Source organism: Sturnira hondurensis, unplaced genomic scaffold, assembly GCF_014824575.4.
Source record: "Sturnira hondurensis isolate 20B ecotype Veracruz unplaced genomic scaffold, ASM1482457v3 Scaffold0017254, whole genome shotgun sequence".
Classification (NCBI taxonomy): Eukaryota; Metazoa; Chordata; class Mammalia; order Chiroptera; family Phyllostomidae; genus Sturnira; species Sturnira hondurensis.
In genome coordinates this window covers 1804992-1824614 of record NW_028089885.1, presented here as the reverse complement: position 1 = coordinate 1824614, position 19623 = coordinate 1804992, and the positions used below count along the sequence as shown (strand labels likewise).

General features: G+C 54.0%; 2 protein-coding genes across 8 annotated transcripts in view; one reads left to right on the top strand and one right to left on the bottom strand.

Annotated features, from left to right (window-relative positions):
* Positions 1-2300, top strand: DERL3 (derlin 3). 5 transcript variants are annotated; one of them, XM_037067430.1, is made up of 7 exons: positions 1-149; positions 319-324; positions 403-476; positions 591-684; positions 1199-1394; positions 1875-1983; positions 2089-2300. In XM_037067430.1, the coding sequence occupies exons 1-7, from the start codon at positions 57-59 to the stop codon at positions 2168-2170; spliced, it is 654 nt and encodes a 217-aa protein (XP_036923325.1). In that variant the 5' UTR covers positions 1-56; the 3' UTR covers positions 2171-2300. The 5 variants fall into 5 exon arrangements, with proteins under 5 accessions (XP_036923325.1, XP_036923322.1, XP_036923324.1 ...); XM_037067427.1 differs by having other exon boundaries at positions 2-149; positions 262-324; XM_037067429.1 differs by having other exon boundaries at positions 4-149; positions 262-324; positions 1893-1983.
* Positions 2301-4586: 2286 nt separating this feature from the next.
* SMARCB1 (SWI/SNF related BAF chromatin remodeling complex subunit B1) overlaps positions 4587-19623 on the bottom strand; it is a 35220-nt gene continuing 20183 nt past the window's right edge. For all 3 annotated transcript variants that reach the window (XM_037067471.1, XM_037067472.1, XM_037067473.1), the window contains 4 exons: positions 18039-18205; positions 12620-12810; positions 5381-5512; positions 4587-4927 (listed from right to left, as the gene is read on the bottom strand). In XM_037067471.1, coding sequence (XP_036923366.1) covers positions 4888-4927; positions 5381-5512; positions 12620-12810; positions 18039-18205 — 530 coding nt within the window. In that variant the 3' untranslated portion in view covers positions 4587-4887. The remainder of the gene's footprint in view (positions 4928-5380; positions 5513-12619; positions 12811-18038; positions 18206-19623) is intronic.

Sequence of the window (19623 nt, the reverse complement as noted above, 5' to 3'; positions counted from 1 at the left end):
CTTGGAGCGGGTTAAGAGCCCGCAGTTTGGGCCACGCGTGCCTGAGAAAAAGTTCAATGGCGTGGCAGGGGTTGGCGGCCGAGTTTCTGCAGGTGCCGGCGGTGACGCGGGTTTACACCACTGCCTGCGTCCTCACCACAGCCGCCGTGGTGAGCTTACTGGGCGGGTGGGGTGACACCATGGTTAAGCCCAGGGAGGGGGTCACCATGGTTACGGTTGGATCCCAGGGCAGCACCTGACGCACCCCTGACTCTGCAGCAGCTGGAGCTCCTTAGCCCCTTCCAGCTCTACTTCAACCCGCACCTCGTGTTCCGAAAGTTCCAGGTGAGATCACCCCTCCTTTGCACCTGATGGCCCAGGTAGGCCCCCGTAGGCCCGCACGTAACCGCCTGCCCCTTTCAGGTCTGGAGGCTTCTCACCAACTTCCTCTTCTTCGGGCCCCTGGGATTCAGCTTCTTCTTCAACATGCTCTTCGTGTATCCTGTGCCGCACAGACTCTGATGGAGGGTGGGCGGGCCCACCGGGCTAAGATGGCTGGGAGCGGGAAACTGAGGCCCTTTCCGGTGGCACTTCCTATACGGACTCCGCAGGTTCCGGTACTGCCGCATGCTGGAGGAGGGTTCCTTCCGTGGCCGCAAGGCCGACTTCGTTTTCATGTTTCTCTTTGGGGGAGTCCTTATGATTGTATCCTTCCCAGGCTCCAGAACCTCGGGCAGGGCACTTCTGCAACCAGCCAGTGTTGGTCCTGGGCCATGACCGAAGTGCCCAGGCCGGGAGGGCCTCTTAGAGTGTTTTGAGAGTGCATTGTGTGCTCAGCCCCAGGGCTAGCTCTTCAGGGTTGTGCGAAAAAAATAATTATACACACACACACAAATGTATACACACAGATACACACACACACACCCCACAGGGTGACTTGGAGAGCCAGGTGGGGTGCTTCGGGGCTGATCTCTAGATGCCGGCAGCAGGAGAAACTGAGGCAAGGATGGGTAGTGGTGGGAGGCTGGGGTGAGGTGGAGAATCAGGGCAGTCACATGGGACTTGAAGGACACATTATGGCCTTAGTTGGGACAGGCACACCTAGATGAGGGTAGGGAAAGGAGTAGAATGGGAGGGATTTAGCAAGTCAGGGGGTCCCTGGGCAGGGGCTGAGGCCTCCATCAGCAGAGGGCCTCCTAGCACCTTGACTCTGGCCCAGCTGCTGGGGTTCCTGGGCAGCCTGTTCTTCCTGGGCCAGGCCCTTACAGCCATGCTGGTGTATGTATGGAGCCGCCGTAGCCCTCAGGTGAGGGTCAACTTCTTTGGCCTCTTCACGTTCCAGGCGCCATTCCTGCCCTGGGCACTCATGGGCTTCTCAATGCTGCTGGGCAACTCGATCCTCGTGGACCTGCTGGGTGAGCCTGCCTGTCCAGTCAGCCAGCCCATCCCAAGCTGGCTGCTCTGCCACAGCCCTCTCACCTACACTGGGCCTCTCATTTGTGTGCCCCATCCCCACCCTTACGTCTCTGTTCTTATAGCCCCTTGCACAAGGCAGTAGGCCTGCAGGCTTCACATATCCAGGCTTCCCCTGCTGAAGCTTGTGTGGGGCCTGACCAGGGTGCAGGTGGGCAGGTCACTGTTCCAGCTGTGGCTCCCGCTCCTCTGAGGTTCTCAGGCCCTCCCCTCCCCAGGTCCTGGGTCCTATAAACTCCAGGGCTAACCCCAGCCCCATCCTGAGCTGGCAGCCTGCCCATGACTTTGGACACTCATGCTCTGAGGCCTGAGGTTTCTCTGGGCCTGGCTGGGCCTCCAGGGCTGCACATGGAGGCCCAGAGCAGGCTGTGCTGGCCCAGGGCCCCAGGCTCTGGACCATGCAGGGAGAGTGGCCTCGGCAGTCCTCGGCCCCCCCACAGGGATTGCTGTGGGACACATCTACTACTTCTTGGAGGATGTCTTTCCCAACCAGCCTGGAGGCAAGAGGCTGCTGCTGACCCCCAGCTTCCTGTGAGTACTGGAGATGACAACCCTGCCCTACTCCACCCCAGACAGCTCTTGACTCCCTTGGGGGACCCATGCTGGTCTCAGCTCAGCCTGGGCCCCTCCCCACAGGAAACTGCTACTGGATGCCCCCGAAGAGGACCCCAATTACCTGCCCCTCCCTGAAGAACAGCCAGGACCGCCACAGCAGTGACCCCACCCAGGGCCAGTCCCAGGGGCCTGTTTCCCCAACATCTGTCAAGTCTCCACCCCATCCCTAACCCCTGCTGGCAGCACAGCAACCTGTCAAATAAACAGAATAATTTGTAGCCTCTTTGCCCACAGCACTGGCTCCCCTCGCCTCATCTGGCTGCACCCTTCCATACTGGGCAGATACTACTGGTCCTAACCTAAGGCCACCAAGCCTGGTCCACCGTGCCCACCCTCTGCCCTGGACTGCCTTCTCAGACCAACTGTAGGTGGAAGGATGGGAGGCCCAGAGAGAATCAAGAACCAGCCCACCATTGCCAGACAGAGCTTTGGACTGACAGATGGCAGACATGGGTTCTCATCCCAGCCTCTCCAGGGCCTCAGTGGAAACTTGGGCGAACCCCACTTGTGTTGGGCCTCTGCTCTCTGCCAGTCAGAGAAGGGGCTGGCCAGATCTTGGTAGCAGGGATCAACACTAGGCTGCCCCTGGCTGTGCCAAGCCTGGTCTTTGTGGGACTTGGGGGCATGCTCCTGCCTGTGGTGCCCTCAGGCCAATGCCACACTGAGCCCTCCCGTCCCTCACCAACAACCAACAAAGGGACCTTTGCTCCATTTTCCAGCTGAGCAACTAACAGATAAGCAACTAAGACATGGCCAAGGCCCCATGGGGTCAGGTGCAGAGGAGAGCCAGGACTGGGTCCTCTGTCCTTTCTGACTCCAAAGCCTGAAGAATTTTTTGTCTTCCCCAAGCCCTGCACTGGCTGAAGCCAAGAACCCTGGGAAGTCCTGTCTCTGCCTTATTTAGCTGAGGACCACAGGAGCCCCATCCGACCCCACAGGTCACTTCTCTTCTCTGTAAAGTGGGCATCAGATGACCTGGCCAGCTTTCCTCGTTGCCCTAGACCAATATGCATTATGGTTTCTTCCTAGATCATAAATAGCTCAGGGCTTGTCATGTTCATGATGAAAAATACTCATTATAGAGTATACCCTGATTTTGTAGGGCAACCTGTGGACCAGCAGCTGACCCTGCAGCAGTGTGGGCTCAGATCTAGGCCTGGTGCGCCGGCCTTTCCCTAGGCCACTCCCAGGTAAGTAGGCTAACCTGCCCAGTGGGACCAAGGTAGGCAGGGTTCGCTCCACCCTGCCAATTATGGAGCCCCAGGGCTATCTCTTGCCCACAGACAGCAAACACCTTGCTAATGGGGCCCACTAGTTTATAAGGCCAACTGGGCCTGGGCCTAGAATCTTCTTTGTCAGGGCCTTCCAATGAAGCCCAACTAGCCCGTTGCTCCAGAAAGTTATACTCCTGGATGAAGGGTAGGAACCTGAGTGCAGATTCCCTGGGAACTCTCATGTCCTAGAACATGCTCACAGGACCCCTCCACCCCCAGCCTAGATGGTAAGGCCCATCTCCCCCTACATCCTGGCATCGGAGAGCCCTAATCCCTACTCAGGTGAGGAATTAGGTGCCATGGGGCCCCTGTCATGCTCCCAGAGAGCAGAGCAGTCCCACCTTCAGCCCTACCCTGGCTGGAGAAGGACCTGCCAGCAACTGAAGGTGGCACCAGCCCAGTGCTGGGGGCCTGGGTCCGTTACCTTCAGTAAGTGCAGCTGTGTGCTCAGTTCACCAAACAGTGCTTGACTTAGACCCACGTAGGTCCCTTCTATAGAGTGAGAACATCTCCCCGTTAACAGAGCAGGTGAGGATGCAGAGGTGATGACAGGCTCGTTGAAGGCAGAGCTGGGAACACCCAGGGCTGTGCCTCCTCCGCACACGTTCCCACCCCACAGGCAGGCACCAGGCCAGTAGTGCTACTCCACACACATTCTTCCTCACAACCAGCCTGGGAGGGAGGAGCTGGCCTTGGCCACGTGCTGGCCGGGGGTGGCAATGCCCCAGTCTACCTGGTACACGTGCACTGCGGGAGGTGGGGCTAAAGTGCCGCACATCTGTTGGAGCTGGAATATCTGGGCCCAGGCACCCAGGCTGGTGACACCCCTGCAGTGTCTGCATAATAGGGTGGGGCCTCTGCCTCAGACTCCAAAGAAACAACGCTCCTGGCCAGGAAAGCCTCCATAAGTGCAGGAAAGGGGATGGAGCTCACTGAAGGGAGCCCCCCGCCCTCTGAGCATCAGGACCACACCTATCATTTCTCCTGCTCCAAAAAGACATCCAAGCACTGGTGGTGGTGGTTGGGGGAGACTGGAGGGCCCAACAGAAAGCAAGGATTCCACCGTAACCCAGGTCTCGCTGGGACTGGAGGTGCTGGGAGTGAAGCCCTGGAGCCCTGTCAACACCCCCTGGGGATCCAAGGCAGAGCAGGAGGGGAGGCTGGCTCACCAGCCTCAGCCCCACCACCCCAACAGGACCTGCTCCCTGCTTGCCTCCACTCTCATGTTGACGCTACCACTCTGAAGAAATGGAACATGACCTGTCGTTGCCTTTTATTTAAAAAGTATTACTAGCCCTGCCTCGGGCTCTGATACAAAAACAAAACATAACCCAAAACGAGGCTTCTTCTTGACCAGAGACTGGGGTGGTGGAGACTAGGGCTCAGCAAATGGAAAGTGTGCCCAGGGGAGGGCAACCTGGAAGGCCTCCGTGCCATGCTGCTCAGGATGGCTCTGGGCTGCCCCCTTGCCTCCCTCTTTGCCAGAAGATGGAGAGACAGGCCGGTCTTCTGAACACTCCGTGGGAGCCAAGCACTGATGGGCTGGTTACCAGGCTGGGGCAGTGTTGGCGAGACGCCTCATACGCCTGTAGGAGGGGAGAGAGTGGTAACTCAGGGCCAGCTCCCAAGCCTTGGGCATCTGCCACCCCAGAGCTCTCTAGGGTGGCCAGGGGAGTAGAAACAGTGAGACAAGGCAGGAGGGATTCCCAGCCCCTCTCTTCCCCTGGCCTCTGTGTGCCCTTGGGCCCCTGAAGCAGTCCTAGCACCTGCCTGCTCAGGCCCTGCCCACCTCTTCAGGGGTCCTGAAACCTGGGTTTGAGCTATGGTCAGACCCAATCAATCTGAGGGCTTGCTTCTGTTCCCTACAGGCTTTGAAGTCTGTATCCTAGGGGAGAGAATGGGGCTCGTCGCCCTAGGACACACAGGTCCTCTCCCAGAAAGAAACTGGCCCCTGGGGAAAGGTGGTGGTTCTGTACCTGCCTGGAAGACAGTGCCTGTGGGCAGAGCTGGCTGCGGATACTCTGGGGGAGAGGAGGTACCTTGTGTTCCTGTCCTGGTCACGGATCTTCTTTTCCATCTCGGCGTCAGTCAGGGTCTCCAGCAGCGGGCACCACTGGTCAGCGTCTCCTGTGTTCCGAATGGCAATCTCCACAGTGGGCAGGGGGTTCTCACTGGGATGGTGAGGGGAGAGAAGAAAGTGCTGGTTCACAGAACAGAACCTGGAAAGGTCCCCGGAAACCACTGTCTACCTCTTGCCTGCCAACAGAGGGAACGCTGGAGCCAGGGCCTGGTGGTAAGGTCCAGGCCTTTCCTGCTTCCTCCTCCATGTCCTCCCAGCTGGGCCCATTTCCATGCCCAGCTCCTTAGAGCAACACTCCTGATAGGGGCAGCCTGGGAGGTTCCTGTCACCTGAGCCTCAAGGCAGAGAGCCAGGATCTCCCCTGGCTACCACAGTGCTGCCCCCATGACCCGGGGCTTCTTTTCAAAGCAACAGGCCCTTTGCTGCTGCCTCAGGGTCTCTGGATCTGGGAGACTGAAGATGGGCGCTTGCCCTGGAAGTGGTTCCCTCGACAGAACAGTATGGCTGAGCCTGCTGTTACCACGGGGGCTGGGGGAAGGGAGCGTGGTCTACACTGCTCAGTGTTCAGAGCCAGGACCCACCAGTCAGGGAGATAGATGGAGGGTGAAAGGAGAGCAAAAGGAGGGGCCACGCAAGAGTCCTGGACACCCCCTCACTAAGGGTCCACTGGGCCAGCCTGCTCCTGAATGTCCTACACACTTGTCCCTTAGCCCACTTCCTCAGGGCGGAAATAAGTTCCAGAGAGGCTGGACTATTTGCTTAGGGCAGAGACTTGGGCACCAAACCCACATCCCCTGACCACTCTACCCTGGGGTCCCTCACCCCAAAGGCCACCTGCACACCCTCTTTCTAAGGGGACACAGCGGGGGTGGGGGGGTTCAGCCTGGACAAAGGTTACGAAGGCACAGGGTGGGGGGGAGGGGGGTGGGCAGGAGCACCAAGGAAGGGAGGACAAAGCTGAGCTGCCACCTCTCTGGACCTTGGTTTCCAAGTCTGTGGGACAGGAGCCTGAAGAGACATGAAAGCCACAACTGCCAGGACAGCCTGTGTGTCTCACACCTTCAGGGCGACAGCCCAAACCCCTGGCCTGGCAGACAAACCACAAAGCGAGGCCCACCCCTTCCCCCTATCACTACTCCGGCCTCCCCAGGTCCCTTCTCCTCCAGCTGGGAGGCTGTGCCTTTCTCCTGAGGCTCAGCCCCACCAAAGCCTTGCCCTGCTCTACCATAGCCAGCCAGAAGTCTGCAGCCCTGCAGTGCACCGTCAGCTCTGGGAAGAGCAAGGGCAGGCAAGGCCCAAGGGAGGTGTCTGATGGACACTGATGGAATAAGAAAGAACAAGCACCAGGTGGGGCAGCCTTGGTTTTGATACCTCATCTGGAAAATAGGAAAGATATTACTGGCCTGAGGGACTTTTCAAGGATTACACTTATTGAAGCAGCTAGTATACATCCACTGGGGAGCTTCCTACAGGCTGGGGGCCTTCTTACATAACATCCCGAAACCTGTGCCCAAGGTCACGTGTGTGGTTGACTAGACATGAATAGCCACCTAGGGTGCTCTGGGCGCAGGGCCCCCACTCCTCAGGACACCAGCCAGCATGGGGCAGCCGAGAGTCTGTCTGGCCTCCTATGCTGCTCTCCGGCCTGGGGCCTCAGTCACCATGAGCACACATGACACAGCTCAGGGTGCAGGCTGAGGCCAGCCCGAAGCTAACCGTGGCGTCCCTGCGGAAGTAGGGATTACCTCCTGCTGCTGAATCTTGGCCCATGGGGCCCACATCCACAAGGCCCAGAATTCTGAATACAAGCTGGTGACTCAGAGGCCAGTGACTGAGCAGCGCCAGCCTCCACCCCTTGGCACCCTGGGGCCAACCTCTCCTGAGCCCTCCCGACAGCTGCTCCCCGACCAGTGTGGTGCTCTGATGGTGCAGGAATGCCAGCCAAAGACCTAAACACCACTCCTCACCGAGAGGGCTCCCAGCAGCAACCACCACCGCCCTCCTCGGGAGGGCAGACATGAAAGGCGCCAAGCCCACACCAAAGGGAAGAAAACATGTTTTCCTTTTAATTTAAACAAGAGATGGTGAGTGGATCCTGGAGGCCCTTTGTTTATCTCCATTGGGTCTGGGAAGATTCCACTCCAGTGGGTTTATTCTAAAATAAGAACTGCTCAAAACAAGAATGGGGCCTGGAGCCAGTAGGCCGGACTCCAGTTGCGAGGGGACACACGGGCACGGTGCGGCCCCGCCCTGTCTCCCACCCTCCGCGGGGATGATGATTCATGGGTCTCGAGGATGGAACACCCCATAGACCCAGAGCCCGGGCCGGGGTGAGGCAATGTGCGTACAAAGTATCTTGAGGTTCGTTTTCAGGGGGATCTCTCTCACGTGACACAACGGACCCGCTGAGCAGCACTTCTGTGCCCCCTGTGTAAACGGGAGCACACAGACTGGGAGTTGAACCACGTGCCCACAGCCGCTCCACTGGGAGGAGGAGGAGCCAAAGCTCGACGTAAGCCTCCTGCTCGAGATCCACTGACTTGGAAAAAAGATCAACTGACTCAGGAAGAAAAAACAAAACAAAGATCAACTGACTCTGGACAAAGATGCCAAGTCCACGAGACGAGGAAGAGCAAACTTTCTAACAAATAGCACTGGGACAAGACCTTGGGTTAAGCCATGGTTTTTATGTGACATGGTTTTATGTGACACTAAGAGCACAAGCAAAACAAAAGGAAGAACAAATACGGTGGATGAGATCGACACTGAAAACTTCCATACTTCAAAGCGCGCTGTCGCAGTGAAAGGACCTCACACAGAATGGGGGGACACATTTGTAAATCAGGAGTCTGGTACGGGACTTGTATCTAGGCCATACAAAGAGTTCTTAAAGCTCAATTACTTAAAAACAAAAAAAAAAGGACTGGAAGAGCCATTTTTCCAAAGAAGACATACAAATGGACAGTAGGACATGAAAAGATGCTCAAAATCATTGTCAGCAGGGAAATGTAACTCAAAACGCAAGCAGATGCCTCGTCACGTCCCCTTACTAAGATGGCTAGAATCAAAAGTCAGGGAATGCTGCTGAGCATGTGCAGAAACCGGGACCCTCAGACCACTGGTGGGAAAGGAAAACGGCGCAGCTGCTTTGGAAAGCAGTCTGGCAGTCCCTCAACATGCTAAGGATAGTTACCACATAATCCAGTGATTCCACGCCTACACACGTACACAGGAGAGTGGAAAATTGGTATTCAAGCAAAAACTTGTACATGAATGACCACGGCAGTACTGTTCTCGGCCAAAATATGGAAAGTGCCCAATTACCCATCACCTGACCAATGGGCACTGATGAATGCGGTTGGGAGCCCTCTAGGCGAGGAGTGGAGTTTGGGTCTGCGGCTGGCGGCTGCTGCGCTGTCAGACCACTGCACTGGGTGGATGAAGAAAATGTGGTGCATCAATACAACGGAATCTTATTCAACCATAAAAAGGAGTGAGTTCTGACATAGGCTGCCTTATGGATTAATGCAGACATTATGGTAAGAAGCCAGGCACAAAAGAGCGCCTCCTTGTTCATGGTTCTGCTGTCGGAGTTTGTTACCCACAGTCAAAAGGGTCTGAAAATATTAGATGGGATTCGGAAAATAACAATTCAGAAGTTTCAAACTGCATGCCATTCGGAGCAGCATGAGGCAGTTTCACACCACCCTCCCTGCCCATCCTCCCTGCGGCAGGTGAGCCATCCCTTCGTCCCACGTCTCCACACTGTTACAAACACACGCCACCAGCCTGTTAGCCACAGGGCAGCCGCACTGGCATCCAATCAGCTTCCACGGTGTCGCAGTGCTAGTGTCCAAGTCACCCTTATTTTCCTTGACAACAGCCCCAAAGCCCAAGAGCAGTGACGCTGGCAGCTTGGCACGTGAAAGAGCAGAAAGTGCTTCCTTCTGTGAAAAGGTGTGTGTAGGGAAACACAGTACATGCAGGGTTCGGTACTCTGTGGTTTCCGGCAAACACGGGGAGTCTTAGAACGTACCCCCGTGAATAAGGGCGGACTACTGTACACTGTGCAGCCCTATTTATACTAGGCATCAAGAACGGGCCTATCTACAGACAAAGTAAATCAGTGGTTGCCCAGGGCCAGGAGCCTTGGGCCAGAGGGGCATGGGGAGGTGAAAAATGTTCGCAAACTGTGAGGGCTGCACACTCACAAATACACAAAAACCCACAGGGTCTGAATTGTACCCCCCCAGGGGGTGAATTGTACGGCATGTGAGTTACACGTCAACAAGCTGTTACACACAAACCGAAAGGCAAACCTCGCTCCCAGGGCAGGTGGGCAGGGCCCCAGGAGTAACCCCAATGGCTCATGGCCAACTAGTCCAAAGCGACTCAGGTGTCTCCAACCCTGCTGCTCCAGCAGTGCTGCCTTTCTGTCCCTGACCACGCCCAGCTGCCCGGTCCCACGTCTGCCTGTCCTGACTTCCTCCTGGCCAGCACCCTACCCTAGCCACTTCTTCACTCCAGGTTCCACACCCCCCAGCAAACACCTGCCTCCCTGTGCCTGCAGCCTCTGGTACCTTCAGTGACCATACATATATAAGTCTCCTCTGTGTCTTCTCTGTGTCCCCAGCCTGGTGCACAGGGCTGGCCTGGAGGAGGTGCCGTTAACTCTGATGAATGTGACTCTCCTCATAGGTAGCGGTTCACTGTCTCGGTGAGTGTGTGACACCCTTACATGCTCTGCTCAGCTGACCCCCACCCCCTAGATGGAGCCCTATCCCTCTCCTGTTACTGTCTCTTTGTCCCCATTCCGCTGGCTCCAGAACGCCTCTGTGCCACTCTGGTTCAGCTCTGTCCTCTAGGAGCTCTGGGGCCCCCAACCCCTCTGCCACACGCCCGTGTCCCCCACCTCCCCTCCATGCTCACCCACATCAGGCCTTCCCATCCTGCTTGCTGAAGGAAAGCGGCCTGTTCTCTACCCCAGTTCCCCTGATTGTGGGCATCTTGCCCGGCTCTACTATGAACACGACTCAATGCTATTGACGAGAGGGCACCACAGCCAGGCACTGGGCTCAGTCTGGGGGGTGGATGGGACTCCCCTGGCTCACTGCAGTTCTGTCCCCTGGGCGATGAAGCCTGTGACAAGCTGGCCCTGACTAAAGGCTCCCCTTCCTGTCCTTGATAGCTCTCTCCCAAGCACCCACTTGCCCCAACCAGACAAAGAACACGTAACAGGCCAGGCCCACCACGAAAGGCTCCCGAGGCCTGGTCAGCTGGGAGAACACAGGTGGGCCTCCTGATGTCAAAAGGCACCTGGGACGTCGCTCCCACCCGGCTGGCCCACGCTGCTGCAGAAGGGATGTGCGTCCCCGGTCCCCACGGACGTGAAACCTGCACACTCAGCACTAGCGACTGAGGTGGCACAGAGGTCTGTGACACTCCCTGTCCACAAATCTGGAGTCCGTTCACTGGCTGCTGAGATAAGGGAGGGATCTGTAAGTGCCGACTGGTCGCCCACCACCAGGGGCTCCCGAGGGGCCCCTCCCTGGCTCTGGAGCTACTTGGCACATAGCCGACGAGGACTTTAGGCAGATGGCTCACATCAGGCAGAGATAAGAGCAGGACAGATGGTGTCACGTGTCAACACTGTCAGGGTCTTGCTGCTGAGAGCAGCATGACACCTCCAGCCCTGCACTGGCCAGTCAGCAAGTAGGTTCTGACTCGGGCAGCATCTGGGGAATGAGGTACTCAGTGTCAATGTCACTCTCAAGACCTATGTGATATACCACCTCCCAGGACCTGAGAGTCAAGGTCTCAGGGAAGCAAGGCCAATCTCAATGGCCTGAGAGTCAAGGCCACTCCCGGGAAGCAAGGCCACCCCAGCTGGGTCTGAGGCCCACTGGTCTTGGCGCTGGTGCAAGAGAACAGACACGCTCTGACACACCTCAAGCCTCACACAGGATGCAGGAGATATGGGCCAGACACCACCTCCCCCTCCTCTGGGCCTGGACCCCCCTCTGTGAAGCAGGACCACCTCGTCGGCAGGACTGCTAGAGGGTCTCAGAGGTGACAGACGTGCCATCTCCACCTGGATCTGGGAGCACAGAACACCACGCTGGGGGACTCGGCGGTCTCCAGGCCCGGAACTTCAGGCCGTGTGGGTGTACATTCATTCCTCCTCTCTTGCTCAGATTTACAGGAAGCCATAAGAGAGCTGCCTCTTGGGATTTCTGGGAGAATCAGCTGAGACACAAACACACTCATGAGCCCCATTAATGGTTATGTCTTTGCAAAAAGACCTTCATACTTCTCCTCCTGCAGCATTTTAAGCTTCGGTCCCTAAATAATGACCACCACATGTGGATGATGACAGCTTCACGAGCAGAATAAATCCTAACATCCTGTTCTGACGCAGGGACACTCACCACATGCCTCCCACACACACGCACTGCCTGAACATGGGAGAGGAGCTTGGGGGTTGGGCTGGTACAACAGAAGGTTCCCAAGGCAAGCGAGCGCCACCTCTCCGTGAAAGCTCGCCAAGGCCCGCCTCCTGCCAGGCTTCATGCAGAGGGGGGGCCAACACCAACAGGAAGGCCATGACTGTCTCTCAAAGAGCCCAGGCCTCTGGTCCATCCCCTGGCCCAGCACCCAGGACACTGGACCAGAATGCTGTGTTGACACTTCTGCTTTCACAGGCAGCCTGAACGCGGCTCTTTACCTTCCACAGCATCACGTACAGGGTGCAGCCAGCATGGTGCTCACCAACTGGCCTCTGACTGACAATGGCGAGATGCGACAGTAAGAGTGGCTGCCTGAGGAGGAGTCCCTGCACGAGCCAGGGAGGGCGCTATGGAGCAGCTCTTGCCTGAGACAGAACGCAAGTCCATCAGAGGAAGAACCTGGGGTGTGCACCCGTGACCAAGACAGTGTGGGCAAGAGTGCAGAGATGGGGGCACAAAGGGGTGTGAGGGCTACGGGGGGGCTGCTGGCAGCAGAGTGCAGCCCAGGGCAGTGTGGGGCGGGGAGCCCTGCTTCTGGAACACAGGAGGCAGGAGAAGGAGCAAAGCCACCTGAGGCCAGACCATAATGCAAAGCTCCAGAAAATCCTGGAGATATCACCATGCACAGGGAGAAGTCTTTTCCCCAAAAACAAGTTTAAAGAGGAATGAGAGGGATTCATCAGTGATCCTACCTGAAGGCGTAGGTCTTCTGATGCCAGCTCAGCTGTCCCCGAATGCTGTAGGCAATGGTGGTAACAAACTCGCCGCCTAGCCCCAGTTCCGAGCACAGCTTCAGGGCAAACTTCTCAGGAGAGTTCTCCTTCTCTGACATGTCCCACTCGAACTGGTCCACCAGGGAGATGTTCCCCACATGGATATTCAGCTGGGGCCAGAACCAAAGCACCCAAATTAGAGCAGTCAGAACCCGCCTAACAGAAGGGCTGTGAGATGGCAGGACACCAGGCTGGACCCTGCCCTCCACTTACTCACTGAAGACCAGGTGTTGCCCTTGTCCTTCCAGCTGTAGCCCCCCATCCACAAAAATGGAGCTAAGCCCACAAACCAACTAGGGTGGCCGCAAGGGATTCTGGCTCAGGGCCCAACAGAGTCACCAGGAGGGAAGACCCTGAAGTGGCCCTAAGGCACCGAGTCCCATCTCGCCCCTGCTTCTAACCCCTTGCTCCCCTTCGTTCCTGCTGGTCTTGATTTTGACAGGACTACACCTGTCGGTCAGGGCTCAGCTCAACCGTCACTCATCAGACACTGTCCCTGAGCCCTTGTCTACCCCCTTACTGTCTCTTTACACAGCGTGCCCCACTTGGAAATCACCTTGTTAAGTGTGCTCACAGACGCAAATTGTACCTATACTGGCTCTCAAGGCACAAGCAACGCCTGGGAAGGGAACAGAATCCCACAGCGAACTACTCCACTGTGTTCCCTGCAGCACCCCACTGACATGCAGCCTGCAGCGCACAGCCAGGAGAGGGTCCGGACCCTGTGTGTGCAGCATGCAGACCAAGGGAGAACACAGCCTGTAGCCCAAGAGCGCCCCACCCATGCCTGCCCCAGGGGACCACCACACTGACTTCCCAACCCACACCTGATTGTGCCTACTTGAAACTGGGCACCACCCATTCACACAGGAAGCACCCTTTGGGGTCGGGCACTGCTCACTCAGCATCGTGTCCACAAGACTTCTTCCACGGCTTTGTAAGGCGGGGACCACCTCTCACTGCTCTGCCAGGTGGGCAGGCCGTGGTGTATCTGCCCATTCCCCCCATTGTCCCTGAGTGCTCAACTTGGCTTTCTTTCTTTCTTTTCTTTATTTTTAAGATTTTATGTATTTATTTTTAGAATGATGGGGAAGGAGGGAGAAAGTGAGGGAGAGAAACATCGACTGGTTGCCCCTCAAATGCCCCCTACTAGGGACCTGGCCTGCAACCCAGGCACATGCACTCACCAGGAATCGAATGGTGACCTTTTGGTCTGCGGGACGACGCCCAATCAACTGAGCCACAACAGTGACGGCTCAACTCAGCTTTTAAGGCAAGGATCAGGGCAGGCAGTGAACCGGCCACTGCTCGGAGCCCAGCCCGCACAGGGACTTCTCCCTTCCTTGAGTGACGTAAGACCCAGACTCTGAGTCTTATGCCTCACATTCCACTCACCGCAGCTTAGCCCCAGTCCCTTCTCACCCTGGGTTTACAGAATGGAACCAAAAGAGCTGCCTCTTCCCCTAACAGGATCCAAATGCCTGGCGAACCACATCAGTACACTGGGACAGGAAAAAACGAGAAGCGGCAAGCAGCCCACAGAAATGCTCCAAATGGAACCTCACAGGACCAAACAGAACCAAGCAGGACCAGCCAGGGTTCACACCCAGCAAGCCCTGCCCAGGGCTCAACACTGTAAGCCCTCTCTGCTACCAGGCAGTGCCGTGTGGACTGGGTTACCTGTCCCCCACCAATCTGTCATGAATGCTTTCAGTGATTAAATAACACAAATTACATGCCAACCAAGGAGAGGTTCGGGGTGCAACCGTGGGTCAGAGACACAAAGCTGACTCCACGGGCTGACATCCAGCAGAGAGAGGGAGAGACATATATAAAATACATGGATGAAACTCAATGGTGCCACATGCTAAGGAGGAAAAAGAGAACATGGGTAGAAGGTACAGGGTCAACCACATTATGCAGGAGGACCAGAAGGGCTTCCTGGAAGAAATGGCATTTTAGGAAGAACTGAATGAACCAAGAGAGAAGGCTTGCGGCTCCCCGGGAGGAAGGGCCCCAGCAGAGCAGAGCCTGAGGCTCCCACAGTCCCAGCAGGAGGCTGTGCGAAACTTGCAAAGCGTTCTGAGCAGAGAAGACACTGGCTGCCACTGACACCTCTGCTGGAGGCAGCGTCTGATGGTGGCAGCAGTGGGATGGCGAGGGGTGGCTGGACCCCAGGTGAGCTCACAGAGACAATGCAGAGCCAGGGTCCCCGAGCAAGCACACAGCGCTGATACCAGGTTCTCATCGTCTCCGCAGCCTCAACCTCTATTACCCCATAAACGTTTCACTTACTCCCCAGAAAGGGCCTGGCCACCGAACAAAGTGTGAAGGTCTGACTCTCGGCAGCACCACGCCTCCCAGGCCTCTGGCACTGAGTGGAGCTGACTGGGCCCAGGCGCCCTGGTTAAAGCAGCCAGGCCTGGGCTTCGGTCCCAGTACCACTGAGAACATCTGTCAGCGGCTGCTCCAAGCTAAGGTGCTGCTTTGCGAGGAAAGACGCTGCTCAGGAACCAGCACTCCAGAGATTCCTGTCTTCCCCTGCGTCCCAGCAGCCAGCCAAAGAATATCCTCACAGAAGCAAGCACCCAGCTCTTTTGAAGTCCCAGCTGCACATGGGAAACGTTGGGTGTGACCTTCAGTTTCCTCACACACAGATGGGACGCTGTCACCTAGGTCATGGCACCCGATAAACACAGCGCTGCTCCACACAGCGGGGCTTCCCTGGGCCAGCTGTGTCTGACCCTGGAGCAGGCGAGCCCTTACACCAGCCAGCCAGGCAGGACACCCCACCTAGGGACAGTCTGCCAACAGCCCATCAGCAAATGTCACCCCAATGGGAAGGAATTATAGAGGCTAGAGGACATGAAGGGGTCCCATGGCTGACAACAGCCCAGTCACCAAGAAAGCCTTTGGTCAATAGAGCAGGTGGCAGCCCCAGGAGGAGTTTGAACTGCCTGACAACTTTCCGTGTGGCTGTCATGAGCCCCCATCAAGACAACCACCACCACCAAAAAAGCGACACCCAATTCTGAGAAAACTATCAGGGAAGCCAGCTGGTCAGATTCATGAGGACCCTGTATGGGGCTGACCCTGGCCACTTCAAACCATGTGGCTGGGTACAGCTCGCGCCACTGAGCCATGTCCTCCCCATCTTTACAGAATGACAGTGCGGCACAGAGCAGAGGCCTTGGCCAGGCTGCAGAGGTGGCAGTCTGTGCACAGGGGCTCCCCTCACAGTACCCAACACCCCCATTTCTCTCCTGGGATGTCCCCCTTTCTCAGTTGGGCACTTTTTTCTGTTAGTTGGCCACAACGTGAAACTGAAACAGGATAAAGACAACAAATTCCTATTTTTCGCAAAAGTCATTAACTAGCAAGAAGACTGAATCAGTCATCAAAAATCTCCCCACAAAGAAAAGCCCTGGACTTAATGACTTTACTGGTGAATTCTACCAAACGCTTAAAAAAGAACCACCACAAATCCTTCTCAAATTCTGCCAAAAAAGTGAAGAGTGGGCAACACTTCATAATTCATCACCCTAATACCAGAGCTAGACACTGCAAGAAAGAAAAACTACCATAGATCAATATTCCTTATGAACACTGATGTAAAAATCCTCAAAAAATGCTAGCAAACTAAATTAAGCAGTACATTAAAAGGGTTACACACCACCACCAAGTGGGATTTACTCCTGCAGTGCAAGGAAGGTTCAATATGAAAACTGATTAATGTGAATGTACCACATTAACAGATGAAGAACAAAAATCACATGATCATCTTAATTGATGCAGAAAAAGCATTTAGCAAAATTCAACACCCTTTCAGGATAAAACCACTCAACAAAAAACAAGTAGAAGGAAATTACTTCAACATAATAAAATCCATATATAAAAAACCAACAGTGAATATCATGCTAAATAGTGAGAGACTAAAAGCTTTTCCTTTAAGATCAGAAAGTAGACAAGATGCCTGCTCTTGCAATTTCTGCACAAAGCAATTAGACAAGAAAAAAATGCACCCATATTGTAAAGGAAGAAGTTATCTCTGTTCACAGATGATATGATCTTATATAGGGAAAATCCTCGATTATACTGAAAAACTATTAGAGCTAATAAATTCAGCAAAGTAGCAAAATACAAACTCACAACACAAAAACCAGCTGTATTTCTATACACTAACAATGAGCAATCTGAAAATAAAAAAGAAAACAATTACATTTACAACATCAAAAAGAACAAAATACTTAGGCTTGTATAATGAAAACTACAAAACAATGCTGAAAATAATTTAAAAAGGGATAAATAAATGAAAAGACATCCCAACAATTTTTTTTTTGTAGAAATAGAAAAAAATCCATCCTAAAATTTATATGGAATCTAAGGAACCCTGCCTGACCAGCCAAAATAATCTTGAAAAAGAACAACAAAGTTGGAAGTCTCACGCTTCCTGACTACAAAACCTACTACAGCCCTGGCTGGTGTGGCTCAGTGGATTGAGCACTGAACTGCAAACCAAAGGGTCACTGGTTCAATTTCCAGTCAGGGCACATGCCTGGGTTTCAGGCCAGGTCCTCAGTTGAGGGCACACGATAGGCAACCATACATTGATGTTTCTCTCCCTTTCTTTCTCTCTCCCTTCCCCTCTGTTTAAAAATAAATAAAAATATTTTAAAACCTACTACAAAGCTATAGTAATCAAAACAGTGTGGTACTGACAAAGGCAGGCATAGAGACCAATGGAATAAAGAGTCCACAAATAAACTCTTGCACATATGGTCAAATTATTTTCAACAAGGGCGCCAAGACCACTGAATGGGAGAAAAGATAGTTTTTTCAACAAATGATGCTGAGAAAACAGAATATCCACAAGCAAAAGAATGAAGTTGACCCTTACCTAACACCATTTACAAAAATTAACTCAAAATGGATGAAAGACAAAAATGTAGAGTTAAATTTACAAAACTCTTAGAAAAAACATGGATGAAAAGCTTTATGACATTGGATTTGGCAATGATTTCTTGGACATGACACCAAAGGTACAGGCAACAAATGAAAAATAGAAAAACTGGACTTCATCAAAATTAAAACTTATATGCATCAAAGGGCACTATCAACAAAATAAAAAGGCAACCCACAGATTTCGAGAAAATATTTGCAAATCACATATCTGATAAGGAATTGATATCTAGAAGATAGAAAGAACTTATAGAACACAACAAAAGAACAACAAAGACAGCTTTCCAGGAGCACTGCCCCACAGGCTTCCATGGACCTTCAGTTTCCCATGACCCCCCAGGACAAGGAAGGCCCTGGCACGTGGAGAGGAACCGCCTACCTTGATGATGACACGCTGGTCTGACTGGTCCTCCAGGATGCTGTCTGTGGGGTAGGACTCAATCTGCTGTCTGATGGCAGAGGCGATGGCTGGCACGAATGTCAGTGGGTTCAAATCTAGGTCATCACAGAGGATTTCTGAAAACATCTCAGGGGTCATCAGCTTCTCTGAAATCAGGCAAGAGAGCAGGGATTGCTGATGGATTGCAGGGCCTATCTCACTGTGCTCAGCCCGGACTTCCCTCTACCCCTTCTCTGCTGCCACACCTCTCAAACAAAGATGGGATAAAGATGAAGAGAATGGAGGAACTCAGGGTAGGCCTTCCAGACACAGCAGGGGAAGGAAGCAAAGGATGAACACGTCCCTCCTGGCCATCATCCCACATACACCTCCTCCTTCACACCCCTGGGATGGGGGCGGGGCAAGGCCCATACCAGGTTCTCCCTGCTCCGGCACCACTACACTGCTGCACCACTCCATTAGTTCTAACCAATGAGACATGTGGGGGGAGGGGAAGCAAAGGCACTTCAGAGCTGATGTGCCATGTCTATACTCTCATCTTCTGACCCAGGCAACCAGGGAGCCCACATGAAGACACAGGGAGAAAACAGCCACCTGTACACTAAGGAGAGAGGACTCAGAGGAAACCAATGCTGCCAACACTTGATCTCGAACTTCCAGTTTCCAGATCTAGGAGAAAATAAATTTCTGTTGTTCAAGCCCCCCCATGTGTGGGACTTTGTTACGACGGCCCTAGCAAACTAACACAGGTTCCTTCTGGATAAGCCACTTGGAGGCCTGTTCCCACTGGAAGATGAAGCAGACGCATACCCACCACCTCCTCCTCAACAGTAGGAAAATATCTCAAAGATAATACTAGGCTGCCTGTGGCTTTTTACGGACCTTCCCCCAGTTTCTGGCTGTGGGCAGCACACACACTCAACAACTGAAGAGTATGGATCCTGAACCCTAGAAATGCAACAGCACCAGGCATGAGCTCGCAGGGGCCATCTGTGACGGGCCAAACTAAAGTAAGGTACTGTGCAATCCAGTATCTTCGTCCCCGTTCTGCCCTTTCTCATTACCCAAACCTTAACGACCACACACCACTCTAGAATGAGCCACAGACACGAGAAAGCCAAGAATGAATTCCCTCATGAGCACAGAGTATGATTCCATCACGAAGAACCAGCTCCACTTAACAGACAACTGACCCCACTATTCCCTCACTGGCCCAAAAGAAGTACTAGAGGCTAGCTGGCCTAACGGCACCATCAGGACATTCAGCCAGCCTATGTTCAGTAATTCATATAAAAGCAAATGTAGTTGATTTTGAAGATTGCAGCAGAAAGCTAGTGCTCAGGCTAAATACGGTAACCTATGAGTACACTGTCCACAGCATTTCAAAAAATTAGCCTTTTTAGTTGTAGATTCATACACAGTCTTGATTACTATAGCAATACAGTAAAGTCTGAGACTGGGCAGACTGATTCCTCCCACTTAATTCTTTTTCAAAATTGCTTTAGATGCTTTGGTTCCCTTGTGTTTGCCTTTAAGTTTTAGAATAGCTTTGTCTGGAACTACA